The sequence below is a fragment of the Megalobrama amblycephala genome, linkage group LG8 (genome assembly GCF_018812025.1).
Source record: "Megalobrama amblycephala isolate DHTTF-2021 linkage group LG8, ASM1881202v1, whole genome shotgun sequence".
Classification (NCBI taxonomy): Eukaryota; Metazoa; Chordata; class Actinopteri; order Cypriniformes; family Xenocyprididae; genus Megalobrama; species Megalobrama amblycephala.
This window is the reverse complement of record NC_063051.1, coordinates 29,144,969-29,163,775: the sequence shown is the minus strand read 5'-3', so window position 1 is coordinate 29,163,775 and position 18,807 is coordinate 29,144,969. Positions and strand designations below refer to the sequence as shown.

General features: G+C 37.1%; 2 protein-coding genes and 1 long non-coding RNA gene across 6 annotated transcripts in view; 1 reads left to right on the top strand and 2 right to left on the bottom strand.

The window, feature by feature from the left end:
- Positions 1-6,510, bottom strand: part of kalrnb (kalirin RhoGEF kinase b) — a 111,744-nt gene extending 105,234 nt beyond the window's left edge. The window contains exon 1 of one of the 2 annotated variants that reach the window (XR_007186212.1): positions 5,721-6,510. Coding sequence is in view for 1 of the 2 variants with exons in the window: in XM_048200441.1 (XP_048056398.1) it covers positions 5,721-5,790 (70 nt within the window). In the remaining variant the exon portion in view is untranslated. The remainder of the gene's footprint in view (positions 1-5,720) is intronic. The other variant, XM_048200441.1, reaches the window with a different exon arrangement.
- A 1,246-nt stretch (positions 6,511-7,756) lies between these two features.
- On the bottom strand, positions 7,757-10,882 carry LOC125274233. Of its 3 annotated transcripts, none has more exons than XR_007186208.1 (5): positions 10,760-10,882; positions 8,883-8,932; positions 8,396-8,488; positions 8,113-8,223; positions 7,757-8,011 (listed from the first exon to the last, which is right to left on the bottom strand). It is a non-coding gene; the product is annotated as an uncharacterized LOC125274233 (long non-coding RNA). The 3 variants fall into 3 exon arrangements; XR_007186207.1 differs by having other exon boundaries at positions 8,415-8,488; XR_007186209.1 differs by lacking the exons at positions 8,883-8,932; positions 10,760-10,882 and having other exon boundaries at positions 8,415-8,545.
- A 171-nt stretch (positions 10,883-11,053) lies between these two features.
- On the top strand, positions 11,054-18,508 carry ccdc14 (coiled-coil domain containing 14). Its single transcript, XM_048200439.1, is given in 14 exon segments — positions 11,054-11,305; positions 11,398-11,453; positions 11,543-11,612; positions 11,700-11,772; positions 11,855-11,992; positions 12,601-12,819; positions 13,028-13,122; positions 14,472-15,069; positions 15,460-15,598; positions 15,827-15,909; positions 16,087-16,263; positions 16,644-16,776; positions 17,510-17,915; positions 17,917-18,508. Coding segments are annotated over 14 exon segments (2,697 nt in total). The 5' UTR covers positions 11,054-11,275; the 3' UTR covers positions 18,397-18,508.
- The last annotated feature ends 299 nt before the right edge of the window (positions 18,509-18,807 follow it).

Below are 18,807 nucleotides of genomic sequence, written 5' to 3'. Positions count from 1 at the left end.
TTGACAGTATTTTGCAGTAAAATTACATATAATGTAATATTAAACAATTTTACTGCAAGGTAGCTTGCAAATCAACCAATCAACAGGTTTTTACTGTAGCATTTTTACAGTTTTTTTCCCTTTAAAATTTACAAAAACATTTTCAAGTGCAGCTTTTTCATTTTCACAGTTTTTAAACTCAATGGAGTCCAACAGGAAATGGAAATACTCTTTATCTATGAACTTTGAATGTATGAACATAATATAAGAGCAATCATAAATTCAACAGCTGTGAGTTTCACAATACAGGATATGTTTCTTTAAAATCTGGGTGTTGGAGCTAAGAAATCATGTCAATGATCTGTGAACATCTGTTCTCTGGCAAATCTCAACCTAAATGTCAAAAACCTATATAAGAAACTCTATGGGTTAGTTACTTTCTTCAAAAAGTAAGTTATGCAAAGCATAAACCACCAGAAGCATAATAGCCATTTAAAGGATTAGAAATCATTATGTAATCATTACATTGAGAGATAATTATCGTCCTCACATACGAGCACATATACATATCTAGGCTTATGAGTCCTATGATACTTTCTAAAAAAATAGTTTTGACTATGATTTCATTGGCCTCTATTATCAGAAAGTAGACACTGTGGTTTTACCACATTACAGACAACCGTAACATTTTGGCCATAGCCTAAGCAAGAGAAACCCACAAGCTAAGCAGCTTAAAATGATTCCAGCTATATAATACACAAGGGACCTTCTTGGTTTTTAGGCCAACTCTCTGTCAACCCCAGTTACTCTGGGCACTGACCATGTTCAATTACTTTGTAATAAATCAACTTATTTGCTGACTTACATAATTCCAAATAGCACCTGTTTATATCCATCCATCCATCCATCCCAATCTCATGGAAATACGTAACTATTTTACAAGGTGGCGATTTAGTACCCCATCCCTAAACATACCGGTCACTGCGGTGTAAACAGATCGCACTAATCAAGTGTACTCATGTAAGAGGTAATGAGATGATTAATGTTCATAAACCAACATCCAGTCTCTGTTTCATTCTGCCCCCCTCAAATAAGACCCCAGATGAGCGTCTGCAGGGATGCTGTGCATGAACAAGACGCTCATCCCCACACAGTGATTGTGATCTCCCACATTGGCACAGCGGTGTCTGTCTCTGCTGCCCTCTCACAGCGTCTGACATCCTTGCGGACAAGGGACAACCTGATTCCCAGACGACCAATCCTGAGCACATGATTATCCCACCCAGTGTGATCATGCTAATCCGATGAAGAGACCAGAAATACAGGCACTATTAGACTATGAATATGTTGGAAAACAGCACAGGGGGTGTGGGAGGGACGTGCCAGAGAATCTCCATCATAGGAGGAATCGCAGGGTGAAGACAATCAGAATTTGCCCTGTGCACACACCTCCTGCTACACTGAAAAAAATGATTTTTTTGATGCTGTTCACTTTATTTAAACAACTTATTTTGATTCAACACCATTGTATTAGGTTTCTGGTTCAAATTCAATTGCTTCATGTTAAATTAAGTTGAAACAATTAACTTGATGTTTTTACATTAAAATAACATGTTTCAATCAAGTAAACCCAACCAGGACTCAATCAAACAGGATTTTCACTTCCCATCATGCTTTGCAAAGGGGCTGAACTAGGAGTGTAAATGTTGAAATAAAGTGTTATTTTAAGCAGTTTTTAGGAAGATGAGAAAATGGAAAGACTTTTTAATGTTTACTGTTCTATTATGTTGGTATTTAAAAGTTTCTGTTAATTAATAGTTTTAGGGTTACCATTGTGGTGAATTGTTGCACTTGTGCTTGGGTTGAGGACCTGCTAACAAACTTTCAAATTACTTTAATAAGAAAGTAATCACTGTGGTAGTGCTCTGGGTTGCATTTCCCAAAAGCATTGTAAGCCTATGTTGATTGTAAAATCATTGCCACCAATGAACTTATGATCAATTTAGGCTTTCAAATGTTTTTGGTTAAGGCAATTTAGGATGAATCCAGTATCATATCTAGATTTCTAACACAAGAAGAATTAATTGTAAAAATCAATGTATATGAAAACAATTATTTATTTATTCATTTATTGCTTTTTATTTATTTTATTTTAAATGAACACAATTGATTCTAGTTAATTTAACATGGTTGATTCTATTGGATTTTACTTGTCTCAATCATGTGGAACCACTGTTCAAGTTGGACATAACTATTTTACATAGATTCTTCCTTAGTCAGTTGATTTGTCACAACTCAAGGATTTTGCATAGAGTAAAAATAAACCTTTAATGTTAATAAAAACTAAGTTGGTTGTGTGGAAACACTGTCCATAATTGACTTGAGTTAGTTTAAAGTGTCATTTTTTTGAGTGTATGGTAAAAAGGTTTTAATTTATTAACACTCAAAAGCTATTCTTTGAAATAATGTAATTAAATCATGGAAGGGATTTCCGTGTGATTAAATGGCTTTCTTTCAGCATTAAGCACTTTTGTTAGGCTAACTTAAATTGCATAGACTGGATCAACTTAAGTAAATGAGTTGGTCCAAAACATTGCAAATTAGTTGGGCTGACACTATTAAATTAAGCTATGCCCAACCATAGTAAATAAGTTGAATCAACCTTAATAAATTAAGTTGACCCAACGTAAGTACATTAAATTGGAATAACAGAATTGCATAATGCTGAAATAAAGCAACTTAATCATGTGGAAATCCTTTCCATGATTTTTTTATGTTCATTCAAAGAGTTATTTTTTTTGAGAGTAAATGAGATATCAGAGAGGCAGACTGACAGTAGTCTCGAGAGCTACTGAGTAACTTTAAGCTTTTGAGACAAAAGTCCTATATTACACAAATGCCTGATTCTAGCAGTGGTTTTGTATGTTGCTTTTAAACCGAAATTGTCTTAAATTAAAATATTGTGAAAATGAGTTTCTTACTCAGCATTCTTAAATCAAGATACATTTACTTTACTAGGATTAGTTCACTTTGAAATGAAAATTAAATTACCCCAAGATTTACTCACCCTCAAGCCATCCTAGGTGTATTTGACTTTCTTCTTTCTGATGAACAATCGGAGATATACTAATAAATATCCTGACGCATCAAAGCTTTATAATGGCAGTGAACAGGACCAACGAGTATAAAGCTCAAGAAAGTACATCTATTCAAAGCATGACGTCCACCACGCGGCTCTGGGGGATTAATAAAGGCCTTCTGAAGCAAAGCATCAAGTTATAAAGTAAAATATCTAGCTTTCGTCAGACCATCTTCCATATTCAACTTAGGAAGAAAATGTTCACATCACTTAAGCTTTTGCTGTAAGCTGAATACGGAAGGCAAAGAATGTAGCGTAAGCTTTTTGAACTGCAAGAGGCATTACACTTTCTTCGTAAGTTGAAAACAGAAGGTGGTCTGGTGGAAGCTAGTTATTTTACTTTATAACTTGTTAAATATGGATATTTTTCTTACACAAATGCATCGCTTTGCTTCAGAAGGCCTTTATTAAACCCCCGGAGCCGTGTGGAGTATGTTTATGATGGATGGATGCACTTTCTTCAGCTTTATACTTGTTGGCCCCATTCATTGCCATTATAAAGCTTAGATGCATCAGGATATTTATTAATATAACTCAGATTGTGTTCATCAGAAAGAAGAAAGTCATATACACCTATGGCTTGAGGGTGAATAAAGCTTGGGGTCATTTTCATTTCAAAGTATGAACTAATCCTTTAATAAGCATAATGACATAAGATATACCTAATGTATAATTAATTAAGTGAGTTTATGCTTAAAACAAGAAAAAATATCTGTCAGTTGGATAAGAAAAATAAACTTGTTTTCCATTTTAAAAAAAATTAAGTTTATTTTTCTTAACCAATCGCAGATATGTTTTTCTTGTTTTAAGTATAAACTCAATTCATACATTTGTTCAGAGAAAGTCTTTCTAAATTATATTTAGAAATTGTATGTTTTTTCCAAAAATGCTTAATATTTTGCTTCTCGATTAATTTTCTTCTTGATTGTAACATGTGAAACATGCATTTTCTCTGAAGCATGCTTTGAAATGATATGCATGGTGAAAAGCACCATATAAGCATGAAATGAAAATGACTTGAAATATTTGTAAAGGAAAACAAGTCAAGAAAACTGAGTAAGAAGTACACACTTTTGTGAATTCTATCTTCTCAACTAAAATTTCAATATAACATTTTTCTAGGTAAAACGTGAACCCAATAAACCACACTGACGTATTAATAAAGCAGCAGTCATAAGAATATATACATTTCTTTGTGTGTTATGTTTTTCATTTTTGCTTTTGTATTAAATGTGTTGTGCTTGATAACTGTTTTACAGTTTAAAATGTGCTGAAAAGCCTATAAAAGCTGGTTTTCATTGTGACAATTTTGCTTATATAATTTTAATCAAAACAGGGGCATATAACCACAAATGTGAGTCAAAGTGGGTTAAATTAACTGTATATTTTTAACTGGGCAACATTGATGGAAAGCTCAATAGCAAGGCATGTAAGCCCACTCTGAGAAATGTTCACAGGAGTGAAAAGTGTGACAACTAGCCCCAGATTCCCATATATTCTACACAAACATTCATCCACATAGACGACTATGTTCTCTGATCATATAATAATTATCTAAATTGTAAAATGACAAAAGTGTTGGCATGATGTGCTAATACATGTGTTCACATAAACACCGTCTGTGGCTCATGAGGTTAGTAGCGAACAACACAAAACATACACGTATTCAGAAAATAGCATGTGCACAGCATATATCAGTGTATACGCAGACATGACATACATATGTGGGGATTCCATATATGCATGTTCACATTCCAACACAGAGCTTTGCACAGAGAACATATGGTATATAGCTGTGCATTATTGGCTTATGTTGTCAGGCAAACCAGAAGTGGGTCAGTTTTAAGGGTCATAGTTCATGCACTGGTTAGTGTCTAGAAAATAAAAGTGAATAAAATCACTGAACTACAACTGGTGGAGGTGTCAGGGTGGACATGAGCAAGGGGTTGGCTGGATGCAGAAGAGTAGATGCCCTCTCTCCATGCCAGAAAACGTTGCCCATTCCCACATTAAAGAGCTTTTCTGTTTCTCGCGTAAAGGAAGTAAAGTACTGAGACTATCTGCTGTTTGTGTGAATCAACAGGCTTCAGGCTCTGAAACATGAATCAATGTCACGACCGACAAAAGGCTGAGCCACTCCCGCGCCCGCCGCGGCGCCGCGCTGCGCGATCCCCGGCGCGTCCGGAGGTGATAGTAACATAATTAGAGAATGTGTTGAAGGTGTGAGAAAAAGTGACAGGTGAACTACTAGGCTATCCTATTTACAGGGGGATTCCTTGTTCTTGTGCACAATAACCTAGACACACAATATAAGGGCGTTGAACATGCCAATAAAAAGCACTGCTATATGAACATCACACACTGGCTTTTGAGGAACATGGCATATATGCATCGCAGGCTCTACAATATATGCGATGTGATATATGTACAGCGTGTGATGCACATCCAAACCACTAAATTATGTCATTCAGACATAATGGGACACATCTGACAGCTTCAAATGCTGTTTAACTCAGTGTGTGTGTATGTGCGGATGGATGCACCTAGTGAGTAAAATAAACTCAGTGACATCCATTATAACAAAAGCATACAATAAAACTACCTGTTTTGAAAAAAGGCTCCGTATCTGCATCGTTCGGTCCATCCTCAGCCGCCTCGGCAGAATTCATCATTGCAGAATATGTTTCCACGGATGATGATTATGATGATGGTCAGATTTTACACCTACGGATCTTTGCAATCTATGTGTGAAGAACACCAGAGCGCGTGGCCGTCTCCATTGGTGAACGCTCGTAGTAGTGAATGATGATGATGATGATGATGATGATGATGCCGGAGGTTCTGCGCTCAGCGATACTGTATCCAGCGCTCCACCGGGCGCTATTGTTTAAAGCCTACCCGCCTCTGCAAGACAACTGCTGGGGGAACCCCGATAGACAGAGTCGTAAAAAACGCGCGTGCAACGTTAATGCAGGTCTTGTAAAATCCCTTATTCATTCGTTCCTCCTCCACCCGAAGTATATTCCTCCATTCGTTCGATGTCTTGCACAGCCCAGTGGATATAATGGCAGCGCTCCCCTACACTGACCGAACGAACCGCAATTTGCCTCCCACGATGGGCTCCCACTATTACAGATGAAACAATGCAGCGAATGCAGCGACTGTTATAGATGTATGTAGCCTATGCAATCGTTCTAGCTTGAGGGAGGTTCTTTATTGTGGTGCAGCCTGGAGAACTGGACCAATCTGTCCTCCTGATGTGCTCAAGCGCTTCCTAATAATGGGGTGTGTGTATTTTTCAAGAGGCCGGAGAACCCCTACCATCACCATACGGTCTTGTTTAAGGGATGCTTACTAATTAGAATCAGTGAATCGCAGTCTGTTATCATTGGAACCTCCTTAAAATTAAAACTTATTTGCTGGGGTTTTTTTATTATTAAAAAATAATATTTCTTCGCTGAATATCAACTAATAGGCTATTATTTTCCTAAAAAAAAATATTGGTTGTAATTTTCTTATATAATCCGTAAAATTAAAATTTTTGAAAATAGATTTAAGCTTTTGCTTTTATTTAATATATTTTGTATAAGAATTAATATTTAAATAATAATTAATATCGAATTATATTGCATTTCAGAAAAAACCCGCCAGTTTGTTTGTACTTTTAAAGAAACACTCCACAACTCCCCAAGAGTTAAACAGTTGAGTTTTACCGTTTTCGAATCCATTCAGCCGATCTCCGGGTCTGGCAGTACCACTTTTAGCATAGCTTAGCATAGTTCATTGAATCTGACCAAAGAGTTTCGATATTTTTCCTATTTAAAACTACATCGTGTACTTAGACAGACGGGAAATGAAAAGTTGCGATTTTCCCATCGCAACTTTTCATTTTCCGTCGGTCTTGGTACACAATGTAACTACAGAAGAGTCAAGTTTTAAATAGGAAAAATATCAAAACTCTTTGGTCATTTTTGAGCGAGATGCTAACGGTCTAATCTGATTCAATGAACTATGCTAAGCTATGCTAAAAGTGGTACCGCCAGACCCGGAGATCGGCTGAATGGATTCGAAAGCGGTAAAACTAAAAAAACTCGTAAAACTGTTTAACTCTAGGGGAGTAGGAAAATTAGCCTATTTTCAAAAAGAGTGGAGTGTTCCTTTAAGTCACTAATGAAAACGGTTGTAAAAAAGAAAGCAAATTGTTATGGTCTGGAACACATATATATGAGTGGAGCGGAGCCATAGATGTCATACTAGGGCGAAAGCATTCTGTAATCACTCTCCAGCTCAAACTCCACTCCGGGTTTTCCATTTCTCACTCTCTGCTGGCTGCTGAGAGAAACCCTGCTCCAAGTGATATTTTAAGCGAGAACAACCTACCCTTCGTTCTTTCACTTTTGACCCCTTGCCCCCACTCCTCGCTGAAGGCAAAACCACATAACTCCGCTTAAAATTCGCAATAAAAAAATCACAACGCTAAAAAAAATCTTCCTAGCTCCACTTCCACTCCGCGAAACACTAAACAAAACGTCTGAGTGATGTCAGCCAATCAAATTAGAGGACCGGAACTAACCTGTTGGCCTATGGTAAAAAACATTTTAATGATTAATAAAGTAGTACATTATTGTATTATGTTAGAGAACTTATTATATTCTCAGTATGGTCTAAGTATAATACTAACAATATTATTTTGTTTGGTGAGAATTTGCCACCAGCACTAGTGTCAATCACCACACCCCCCTTATGAATGAGAATGTTTATTTAGAAATCAAAAGTATGCTTGAACGTGGGCACAATTGTGTTGTTTCTGGAAGTTAAATAGCCCTGTCGACTCTAACCAGGAAATTTAGTCCTTCCTGCAATTCAGATTTTGCACATGGGTGAATTCAACATCTGCGAAAACAAATGATTGTATGCTTAATGATTGTATTACCACAGTATGACTTGCAGATTTGTAAGATAACATTAAAACGATTAATCATTCTAGTGCATACCTTAAATTCAGTGACTGAGAATGAAATGTTTTCTTAGAGAGAGATTGAGGCTAGAAAATTATGGTGAAATGCCGCCCTCTTGAGGAACTGTGGTGTCAGAGGCCTCAGCTTCTGAGATCGAATGATACAAAAAAGTTTAGTATTTTTCATTCAGTTTAAAACAGCTATTGAATTCAACAAAGCACGCAGTGTTTTAGTAGAAAGACTTTATTTGTATCGTTTTGCTACTTATTTAAATGAACCAGTAACAGATTGATTGTTTATTCTTGGTGTAGGTCTTAACTTCCATAATGTCTTTGTACCAAAGAAGGTGATAATCCCTCGGGAAGGATGCCATCAAATCCTAGCTGCAGAACATCATTGAGTGGGCAGCGCTCTGAGGATCAAAACGAACAGCTTCACATCACTTTATGCAGATTTATTTAACCTGCTGAGAAAGCAGAATACAAATCTATAGAAGTCATCAAACATTCATAAGAAAGAATTTGAATTCTTGAGGTACTTTAGAGCACTGGTCCAGGAAAACCCTCTGCCACCATTTCTGATTTTGTGGACCTGAAAATTTCACTGCTGTGCATACACAGGTGATCATATTCTTGACTCTGAGTGAATAAAACTACAGAATTTATGGCTTACATTAAATTTGGTTGATGATTGTCTGCAAAATATGGCTATTGTTAATGGCTTTTGTATTTTTTTAATAAATTTTATATATTCAGAAATGCCGTGGCTCATCATGTATGCTTTATACTGAACGACGATGAGCTCACCTGTGTGCTCTGATGCACATTTGCCATTTGAGATGTTCTGTGACCTGTATCTGTATGGCAGAAGAGAACAGAGAGACTCAAGATGACATGGCAATCTCTTACCTGGATGCACAAATGGGAATTAAATATTTTTTACTTCAGATATCGGTTTCTTATTTTATAATATCTCTAATTTTAAACAGAAAAAGTAATAGAGTGTATTTTACAGATGTAGTTGTTCAACAATAGTTTATAGATAACGGATTATAAACACGCATACTACAAGATCAGGCATAACATTATGACCACTTTCCTAATATTGTGTTGGTCCCACTTTTGCTGCCAAAACAGCCCTGACCCATCGAGGCGTGGACTCCACTAGACCCCTGAAGGTGTGCTGTGGTATCTGGCACCAAGATGTTAGCAGCAGATCCTTTAAGTCCTGCAAGTTGCGAGGTGGGGCCTCCATGGATCGGACTTGTTTGTTCAGCACATCCCACAGATGCTCGATTGGACTGAGATCTGGGGTATTTGGAGGCCAAGTCAACACCCCAAACTCGTTGTTGTGCTCCTCAAACCATTCCTGAACCATTGTGCTGTGTTAGGGCACATTATCCTGCTGAAAGAGATCACAGCCACCAGGGAATACCGTTTCCCTGGTCTGCAACAATGCTTAGGTAGGTGGTACGTGTAAAAGTAACATCCACATGGATGGCAGGACCCAAGATTTCCCAGAAGCTTCACACTGCCTCCGCCGGCTTGCCTTCTTCCTATAGTGCATCCTGGTGCCATATGTGTAAGCAACGCACACGGACCCGGCCATCCACGTGATGTAAAAGAAAACATGATTCATCATACCAGGTCTCCTTCTTCCATTGCTCCGTGGTCCAGTTCTGATGCTCACATGCCCACTGTTGGCTCTTTTGGCGGTGGACAGGAGTCAGCATGGGCACCCTGACTGGTCTGAGGCTATGCAGCCCCATACGCAACAAACTGTGATGCACTGTGTATTCTGACTTCTTTCCATCAGAACCAGCATTAACTTCTTGAGCAATTTGAGCTACAGAAGCTCGTCTGTTGGATCGGACCACACGGCCAGCCTTCGCTCCCCACGTGCATCAATGAGTCTTGGCCGCCCTTGACCCTGTCGCCGGTTCACCACTGTTCCTTCCTTGGACCACTTTTGATAGATACTGACCGGGAACACCCCACAAGAGCTGCATTTTTGGAGATGCTCTGACCCAGTCAGAATTTGGCCCTTGTCAAACTCGCTCAAATCCTTATGCTTGCCCATTTTTCCTGCTGCTTCTAACACATCAACTTTGAGGACAAAATGTTCACTTGCTGCCTAATATATCCCACCCACTAACAGGTGCTGTGATAAAGAGATATTCATTGTTATTCACTTCACTTGTCAGTGCTCATAATGTTATGCCTGATCGGTCTATATAGGCCTCATACAAATGTATCTGAACCCTGACTTAATGTTTTTGTCCACATAAATCGATTTATAAACAGTTTTGTTCACTTTTCCCTTTTAAAATTTCTTTCATCACAGGAAGGCATATAATGGCATGATGAGGTGTCTGATTTCATCAGCAGTCATAAGTGTGTTTGGGATGAGCATTTAATGGGATAACGAGAGGAAGAGAACAGACTGAAACCTCATCCACCCATTTCCCAGGAGCCAATAAACACCCAAAAATAGCGTTGAGGGTTTTCAGCTTTCTTGCTCTGACTCAAGACTGGATGTAATGTAGAGTATTCAGCACTCAGCAGATCAGATTAACATTACGGTAGACCACCACTGGTGACTGATTTAATTTCACTAGAATTAATGAAAACTACTCGAGTTTATTTATTTACTATTGACGAAGAAAATCATTATACACACATACATATAAAGCAGCAAATTCAAAATCGCTTCTAGCACTGACACGCGGGAATATTATTTACAAAACCGCGAAATACTGATTCCATCTCCATAGAAACACCCTGTCGGCGTCTGAACTAAAGTCTTAATGGGCGTTATCCAAATCTGAGGAGATGAGTGGCTAGTGTTCATATGATTGACACAGTCTGAGACCAATAGACGAAAGGTTTACAAAGATTTCACTGTTATCCACCAATGAAATCCAGAGATTAAAACGAACTGATTTTCTATTGGACTACGGCACTCGGCTTCCGTTTTGAACGAAACGATATTGTGGAGGCAGTTTGTTTTGATTTTCATCCATTCGTTTTGAGATTAGTAGTTTGATATGTCATTTGGTCTTTACGTTTTTGAAGTTAATCCACGCAATAAATACTAGAAGCAAACCATTATTAGACCTCTATGATCATGATAAATAAATATTTGCTGCTTGATACATGTAGGTGAACTTTCTGAAGATTTAACCGAATGTACATCTCGCATGGCAAGTCAAGGAGTATCAAGATCAAAGGTAGTGGTTGCAAACTATTATATTTGTTTTAATTATTATATATTTAAGTTATAATGTTTTGTTTTATTACTAAAGCAAATTATCTTTTGCAGGTGGTCTCATCAGGCAGGCTGACGGGCTCTGGACGGGGACAAATACACAAAAAACGGTAACAAACCGGATAACAGAAATCCTGTCCATACTGCATGAATGCTATTTGTAACACACATTTAACAAACATAATGCTGTCTGGTTTAGTGCTGCTGAGAGACGTGTGCCTCCTCTGGAACCAGCGTATTCTCTTTATTCTACAGACTCTGAAGATCAGGTAAAGAAGCCACATACACGAAGTAGTGTATAAAGAATCAGTATAATGATTTTTAAAGTTTGAAAATTGATTGAAATTTGCTTCCAGGTGACAACAATACACAAGGGACTGGACCGATGTGCTGCTTTACTCAATGGAATACTTCAATCTGAACAAGCAGGTATTGTATTTACAAAATCAGACCTAATTTTCCATGTTCAGCAATTAAGTACTGATGAGATTTAATAATCTTCACACAACAGAATCAAAGCCCAAGCCACAGGGAACAAAAAGCTACACCTTCAAATCCAAACCCAAGAATTTATCAAGAAAAATCGAGATTGACAAGAAAAAGCATGGGAAGAAGACAAACATTGCAATACATGTGAAAAAAAGGGCAGGTAATGTGCTCAAACATAGTGTGCTTTATTTTTTCATCTTAGAAATTTTGATATCTGTTTTTTGTGGAAGCTGGTTTCCACCGTGGAATATAAAAATAAAAAAGTTAATTGCGACTTTATATTCACTTATTCTGATAAAGAGTCAGAATTGTGAGATATAGACAACTTTATTTAACACACAATTGTAGGAAAAAAGTCAGAATTGCGAATTTATATCTCTCATTTCTGACATTTTCCTCAGGATTGTGAGATATAAACTCAGAATTGCATAAAGTCAGAATTCACTTTTGTTTAATCATACAATTCTGACTTTTTCTTGCAATTCTGAGTTTATGTCTCACAGTTCTGAGGAAAACGTCAGAAATGTGAGATATAAACTCGCAATTCTGGCTTTTTTTAAAATTCAGAATTGCAAATTTGTTTTAACCAGCTTCCATTGTTTTTGAAATGACATGTTTGTCAATCATGTTTTGTTTCACTTTCATCCTTTGTTGTAAAATCCTCAGTAGGATATGAATGCCACAGCAGGTGATTCTTTTTAACAACCATTTGCAGAAGCATAAAATAAATACTGCTTGACAGCTTATTGTGTTTTTTTCTTACTGTAGCTGCAGTGCAGAAGACGATTCCACCTGCCAGCTGTCACCTGAGTTCAGCAGGGCAGCCGTGTTGTCGTGGTGATCAGCACTCTGGGGTCAGACGGGTGCAAGGATCACAAGATCAACCTTCAGCACTGACCTGTGTAACGCAAGCAGAAGATGCCCAGCAAAACTCAGTTTCCCTGGCCTACTCTCAGCCTGCTGCCAGCTGTAATCTGCCAACTTCTGGTAAACAGGCAATCACCAACACATTATATAACAACTGTTACTTTTAATAAATATATTAATAAATAAAATATCTAAAATATTTAGTTCTGTGGGATCTGTAAGGGCCTGCTCAAATGATGATCATTTATAAGAATGTCTTACTCTAATCAGTATTACTAATATTCTTGCACTGATATAATTATTAAATGGTTTCTCCCTCTGTTTGCAGGTCAGGTTCAGACATCCACTGTATTTAACTGTCGGCTGACTACATCTACTCCTGCGTTGAGTCCTCAGAGACCTGGATCAGCTCACAGTGAACCTGTACATCTACTGCAACATAATCTATTAAGCAACTTAAAATAGAACAGCGAGAGCTGTCAATCAATTCAAAATGAATCAATCACATAAAATACACAATATGGTGATTAAAGGGTTAGTTCACCCAAAAATTTAAATTCTGTCATTTATTACTTACCCTCCTGTCGTTCCACACCTGTAAGACCTTCGTTCATCTTCGGAACACAAATTAAGATATTTTGATGAAATCCAAGGTGGTTTTTTTTTTATCCTCCACTGAAAGCAATGAAATTACCACATTTAATGTTAATCTGTGTTCTGAAGATGAATGAAGGTCTTACAGGTGTGGAATGACATGAGAGTGAGTAATTATTGACAGAAATTTAATTTTTGGGTGAACTAACCCTTTTATCAAATAATTTGCAAGATAATTCATCAACATTACTTTGTCAGACAAGTAAAGTGTTTAGTAGAAAGGACAAAAGTGGAAGTGAAATCTATTTTTTATTATTATAAATGAACATAAGCCTATTACTTTAACACTGAAATTGCATTGTCTATGTAAATTATTAACTTCTTGATCTATGTACTGTACATATGTGTCAGACTTACACTACCATACAAAGTTTGGGGTCGTTAAGATTTTATTAATGTTTTGGACTCTCATGCTCACAAAGGCAGCATTTATTTAAATAAAAATACAGTAAAAAAACAGTAATACTGTGAAATATTATTACCATTTAAAATAACACTTTTCTATTTTAATATATTTTTAAATGTAATTTATTCCTGCGATGGCAAAGCTGAATTTTAGCAGCCATTAATCCAGTCTTAAATAATTCAAAATTCAAATAATTTCTTAAAACAAAGAAATTTAAACGATATGCTAATTTGGTGCTGCTCAACAAAACATTTCTTATTTTTGCAGATGTTGAAAAAAGTTGTCTTATTTGCTGTATATTTTTTTGTGGAAACAGTGATACATTTTTTACATTGAAAGAATTTTTTAAAGAACAGCATTTATTTGAAATAGATTTTTTTTGTGATAAAATGATCAATTAAATGCATACTTGCTGAATAAAATAATTAATTTAACTTATTGACCTCAAACCTTTGAATGGTTTTGGTGAAATTTCTTTGAAATGTTGCGACGGTAGGATGATTTTTATTGAATATACATATTGCATGTGTCAAATTAAACAGTTAATTGTACTAAATGAACACTTTTATTTGAGTGCTCTAATAATACAGGTGCTTTTCCTTTCTCTGTCTTCCTGTCTATTTCCTGGTTACTTTTACACTCTGACACACTCATTGGATCTGTTTGCCTACGTGTCTCATTCTTCATGCTCTCGTCTTTCTCTGTCATTTAGTGTACTTCAAAGTGTGTGCTGAGCAGTGGTGGCTCATCTGGGGAGTTTCATCAGTTGAGGGCCATGAGTGCTGCCATCCCCTCCTGCCCTCATGGTTCTGTAGAAATGTCTGCCACTCCAACTCAGTATGCGGCTTCTTTCTCCATGCCACCTGCAGTCCAACAACAGTCTCCAGTTACTGTATTTCCTGTCCAAAATGGATCCTGCACTCAAGTAGGGCACGGGCTACCTATAATCACCAGCCCTATCTGCAGTGTTCCTAAGGTTGACTTGACATCATCCACTGGGTCCTTGAAATGTTCCTCAGCAACACAGATGCCCAAGCAGCTCCGGGTCAGCCAAACTCAGCCTGATCCAAATGGACCAGTACAGGAGATCTGCTCTGAGGAGAGTGTGGAGAAGGGAAGTACTGGTGCAGAGGATGAAGATGAAAAAGATGGGATGGATAAGACACCTGTCAGAGACATCAGCTGTCAGACCAGCTATGAGAAATTAACGGTCCACAAAGTCAAACCCGTAAGTCCAGAGAAAACTGCACAGAAAGTGATGACTCTTAAATATCTGCTGGGAGAGCTGAAGACTTTAGTGGCTAATCAGGGTAAGAATATTTTATTTATTTTTACATTCATTTTCTTTTCCTCCCTTTGACTTTCTGTCCATCTTTAACACTTTTGATTGGACGACACTGACTTTAATTTTATAGACAAAAACAATGATACATTTGGGAGCTTTTTATTTTTATAAATCTTGTTCTCGCTATGTTGTTGTCAGGGTCTTATTACAGGGCTGTCATCATTTATAAAAGTTGATAACCATCCCAAGTTTGAAATATCTAATTCACATTCTTTAACAATCAAAATATTGGACCTTCAGATGTCAAGACACTCAAGGATTGAGTTGCTGGATTTGCAGATTCTCAAAACTTAACAGATAAGCAGATTTTCTCTCTGTGTTATTTTCACATTCACATATTGTCTCTTCTGTGCAGACAGTGATGCTGTGCGCCTGATCTCTGAGGTGGAGCAGAGTATCTCACTACTTCCTGTCATGGTGGGCAGCACCAACATCCAGGCTGAGATTGCGCTCGCTTTACAGCCACTCAGGAGTGAGAATGTACAGCTGCGAAGGTCAGCGACTCAAAGAGTGTATAGAATCCTAAATCTTAACTACTGCTGCAGAAAAGAATATAACACAATTACAGACATGCATGTCAGTGTGTTGCAAGGATGTGTGTGTATTTGTATTTACGCTATTAACTGATTAAAGACTGTTATTGAGTGAATTACATAATATGCCTATTAATCGCATATATCAGTATGTTTTCAGGATTTTGTATTTATTTGCATGTCTCCTAGGCGTTTGCGAATACTCAATCAGCAGTTATTGGAGAGGGAGAGAGCAGAACGGCGAGGCAGACCGGAGGCATGCGACCTGGAGGGTGAGTGTTCTCTCTGTTCTGTCTGTAAAGGGCTTGACTTAAGAAGGAATACATTATATGGAAGAGTAAATGTGCAAATATGTAAATATATTTTTGAATTCAGCCTTTTATTTTCTTTCTAGCTGAGTGAGATGCATGAAAACAATCTTTGTGTTCATCGGCATGGTTGTGTTACAGTGGTTGCGTTGCAGTCTCTGAACTTCACTCTACAAACTCAGTTAAATGAGAGCCGAAGAGAGCTTGATGATCTGCAACAGGAGAACATGAGACTACGGAAAGCCATGGAGGACAAAGACAGCGACCTGAAGCAACACAAAGAGTTGTATGAGTTCGAAAACAGTCGGCTAAGGCTGGGTAAGAATATTCTCTTAGACTGTTGTTTTTTTTTAGCTTTAAATCATGTTTGTATTTGGAAAGGAAATTCATATTATATTGTTGTTTCTTTAAAAGTTAAAAATATAAAAATATATTGTTCGTTGTTTGTTCAAGTTAGTTAATGCACTAATGTCAATGCATTAATCTGTTAACTAATGTTAACAAAATTCAACTTTATTGTAAGGTGTTATAATTGACTTATAATCACTATATTGACATTATATAGACAGGTGCGACTAATGCATTATAACATTTGTCACACATTCCAAGATATCTTCATTTCACAAATGACTGCAGTTAAATTGACATTTTAAGTTTTATTTCTTTTTGCTGTAAGTGATGCTATTTTATCAATGCAGAGATGAATGAAGCATTAGCTGAAATGCAGAGCTACCAGAGTAAACTGAAAGAGTATGAGATTGAGAAGACCGTACTGACTCTGAGTCTCCAGCAGAGAGAGGCAGAGATCAGCAGACTGCAGGAAGTCATCAGGTAACTAACTAGTGGTTCTCTTCTGATGAGTCGAATACTGTATGTTCTGATAGAGTCATGTACAACAGTGAAACAATGCTAAATGCAAATGATCAAATAATTGTTTGTACTTAAGATAGTAAAATAAATATCCTTATCAACTTTAAAAAGGAGAAAACATCTGTTTTGTTGAAAGTATTAAAATAATCAAACAATTTTAATGCACATTCATCTGTCATTTAAAGGGCTAGTTCACATAAAAATTACATTTGTCATCATTTGAACTGTTAAACACAAAAGAAGATTGTTTGTAACCAGACAGTTGACGGTAGCCATTGACTTCCATAGTGTTTTTTTCCCTACTATGTAAATGGCTACCATCCACTGTCTTGTTACCAACATTCTTTAAAATATCTTCTTTTGTGTTCAACATAAGGGATAATCTCATACAGGTTTGGAACAACTTGAGGCTGAGTAAATGATGACAGAATTTTCATTTTTGGGTGAACTATCCCTTTAAACCAATTTAGAAATGACAAGATGGACAGGTTGTGAGACAAGCCCTCATCTTTTTGCAAGTGTAGGATAAGCCATTTTGATACCGTAATGTTGCAATTTAAATTCTGGGTTGAGAATCATTCATCTAAACTATAATGAAATTACATCTTCAAATGAAATCTTGAGAATCTAGCATGTAACCGAAGATGTAGGTGAGATGCTGGTCATTGTAACCTCTGTTTTTTCATGCACACAGAAATCAAACAAAAGATACTAGCAAATATTCTCCTCAGCTGGACTTGTGTCAACCAAACTCTCAGCTTACAAAGAGTGTTCTGGAATTGCATGAAAATGCACAGAGGGAGTCCACTGTGTCAGATAAACTTTCAGACTCTGTAAAGACCTACCTTCAGACCCTGGAGGGCATCGGACAGGCCTCTCCTCCACACAGAGTTCACTGTAAGTCCCAGACATTACAACCAGTCCCCCCTGGTCAGATTAATGGTGGAAAAGAGAAATTTATGCCATCAGATGCTAAAGTCTGCTCACCAACAGATAGGGATATACACAAACCAACCCTGGAAACCATAGCTGAGAACATTCCTCAGTTAGAAGAGCAGAAAAGAACAATGTTTGCTCCTTTAAGGGAGACTCCAGTGGTTGCAACTTCCTTCTGGAGCTGCTCATAGTAAACCGCTAACTCGGTGTAACGAGCCAATAACAGCCAAGAATCAAAGGGAATATGTGAATGCGCATGTAGGGCTGAAATATATGGACCGTGCTTTTGAAAAGCTGGACATCTCAGATGGGCTCCACATTCAGGATGCAAAGAATGATTTCCTTTCAGATCATCATGGTGTGGCCTTACAGATAAATCAGAAAAATAAGGGCCTGAACAATCAGTCGGTGCAATCTCAGCATGCCCAAAGGATGGGTGTGCAGTCAACATACTTTGGACGCCCTTCAGTGATAGAGAACACCTTTTCCTCTTGTGATATTAAATCTTTAGCCTCTGATTGGAGCATAAACTCTTGGTCCACGTTTAACACACAAGATGAGCAAAATTTCAGAGATGGGCTTGCAGCACTAGACGCCAGCATAGAAAGTCTGCAGAAGACCCTGAAAGTTGATCTAAACAAATAATTTAGTATTTCAATGTGTGCTGAGTGTATTGTTTTTAATTTGATCACATGTAATTAATGGATATTTTACATGTCTCTCTTTTTATTAAATTATCATGTGAAACATAAATGAATATTACATTTCTCGTTGTATTTCTTTCCTTTGGTCCTAAGACTTGCAGCGTGGGTTCCTACAGTCTCATATAATACAGAATCTTCAGGTATTTAAGCATGACATTAAACTCTTCATTTATTGTATTTCAATAATTTTAATTTTGCATATGAATGTTAAAAAAATTGCACATTAGTATACAAAACGTGTTGAAAACCGACTTGTTTGGCAATTTTAGGTTATCCACTAGTAGAAAAAAAAAAAAAATCTGTATTCTTGCTTTTACTGGGGACTCCTGAACTTAAAAGGTTTATTCAAATG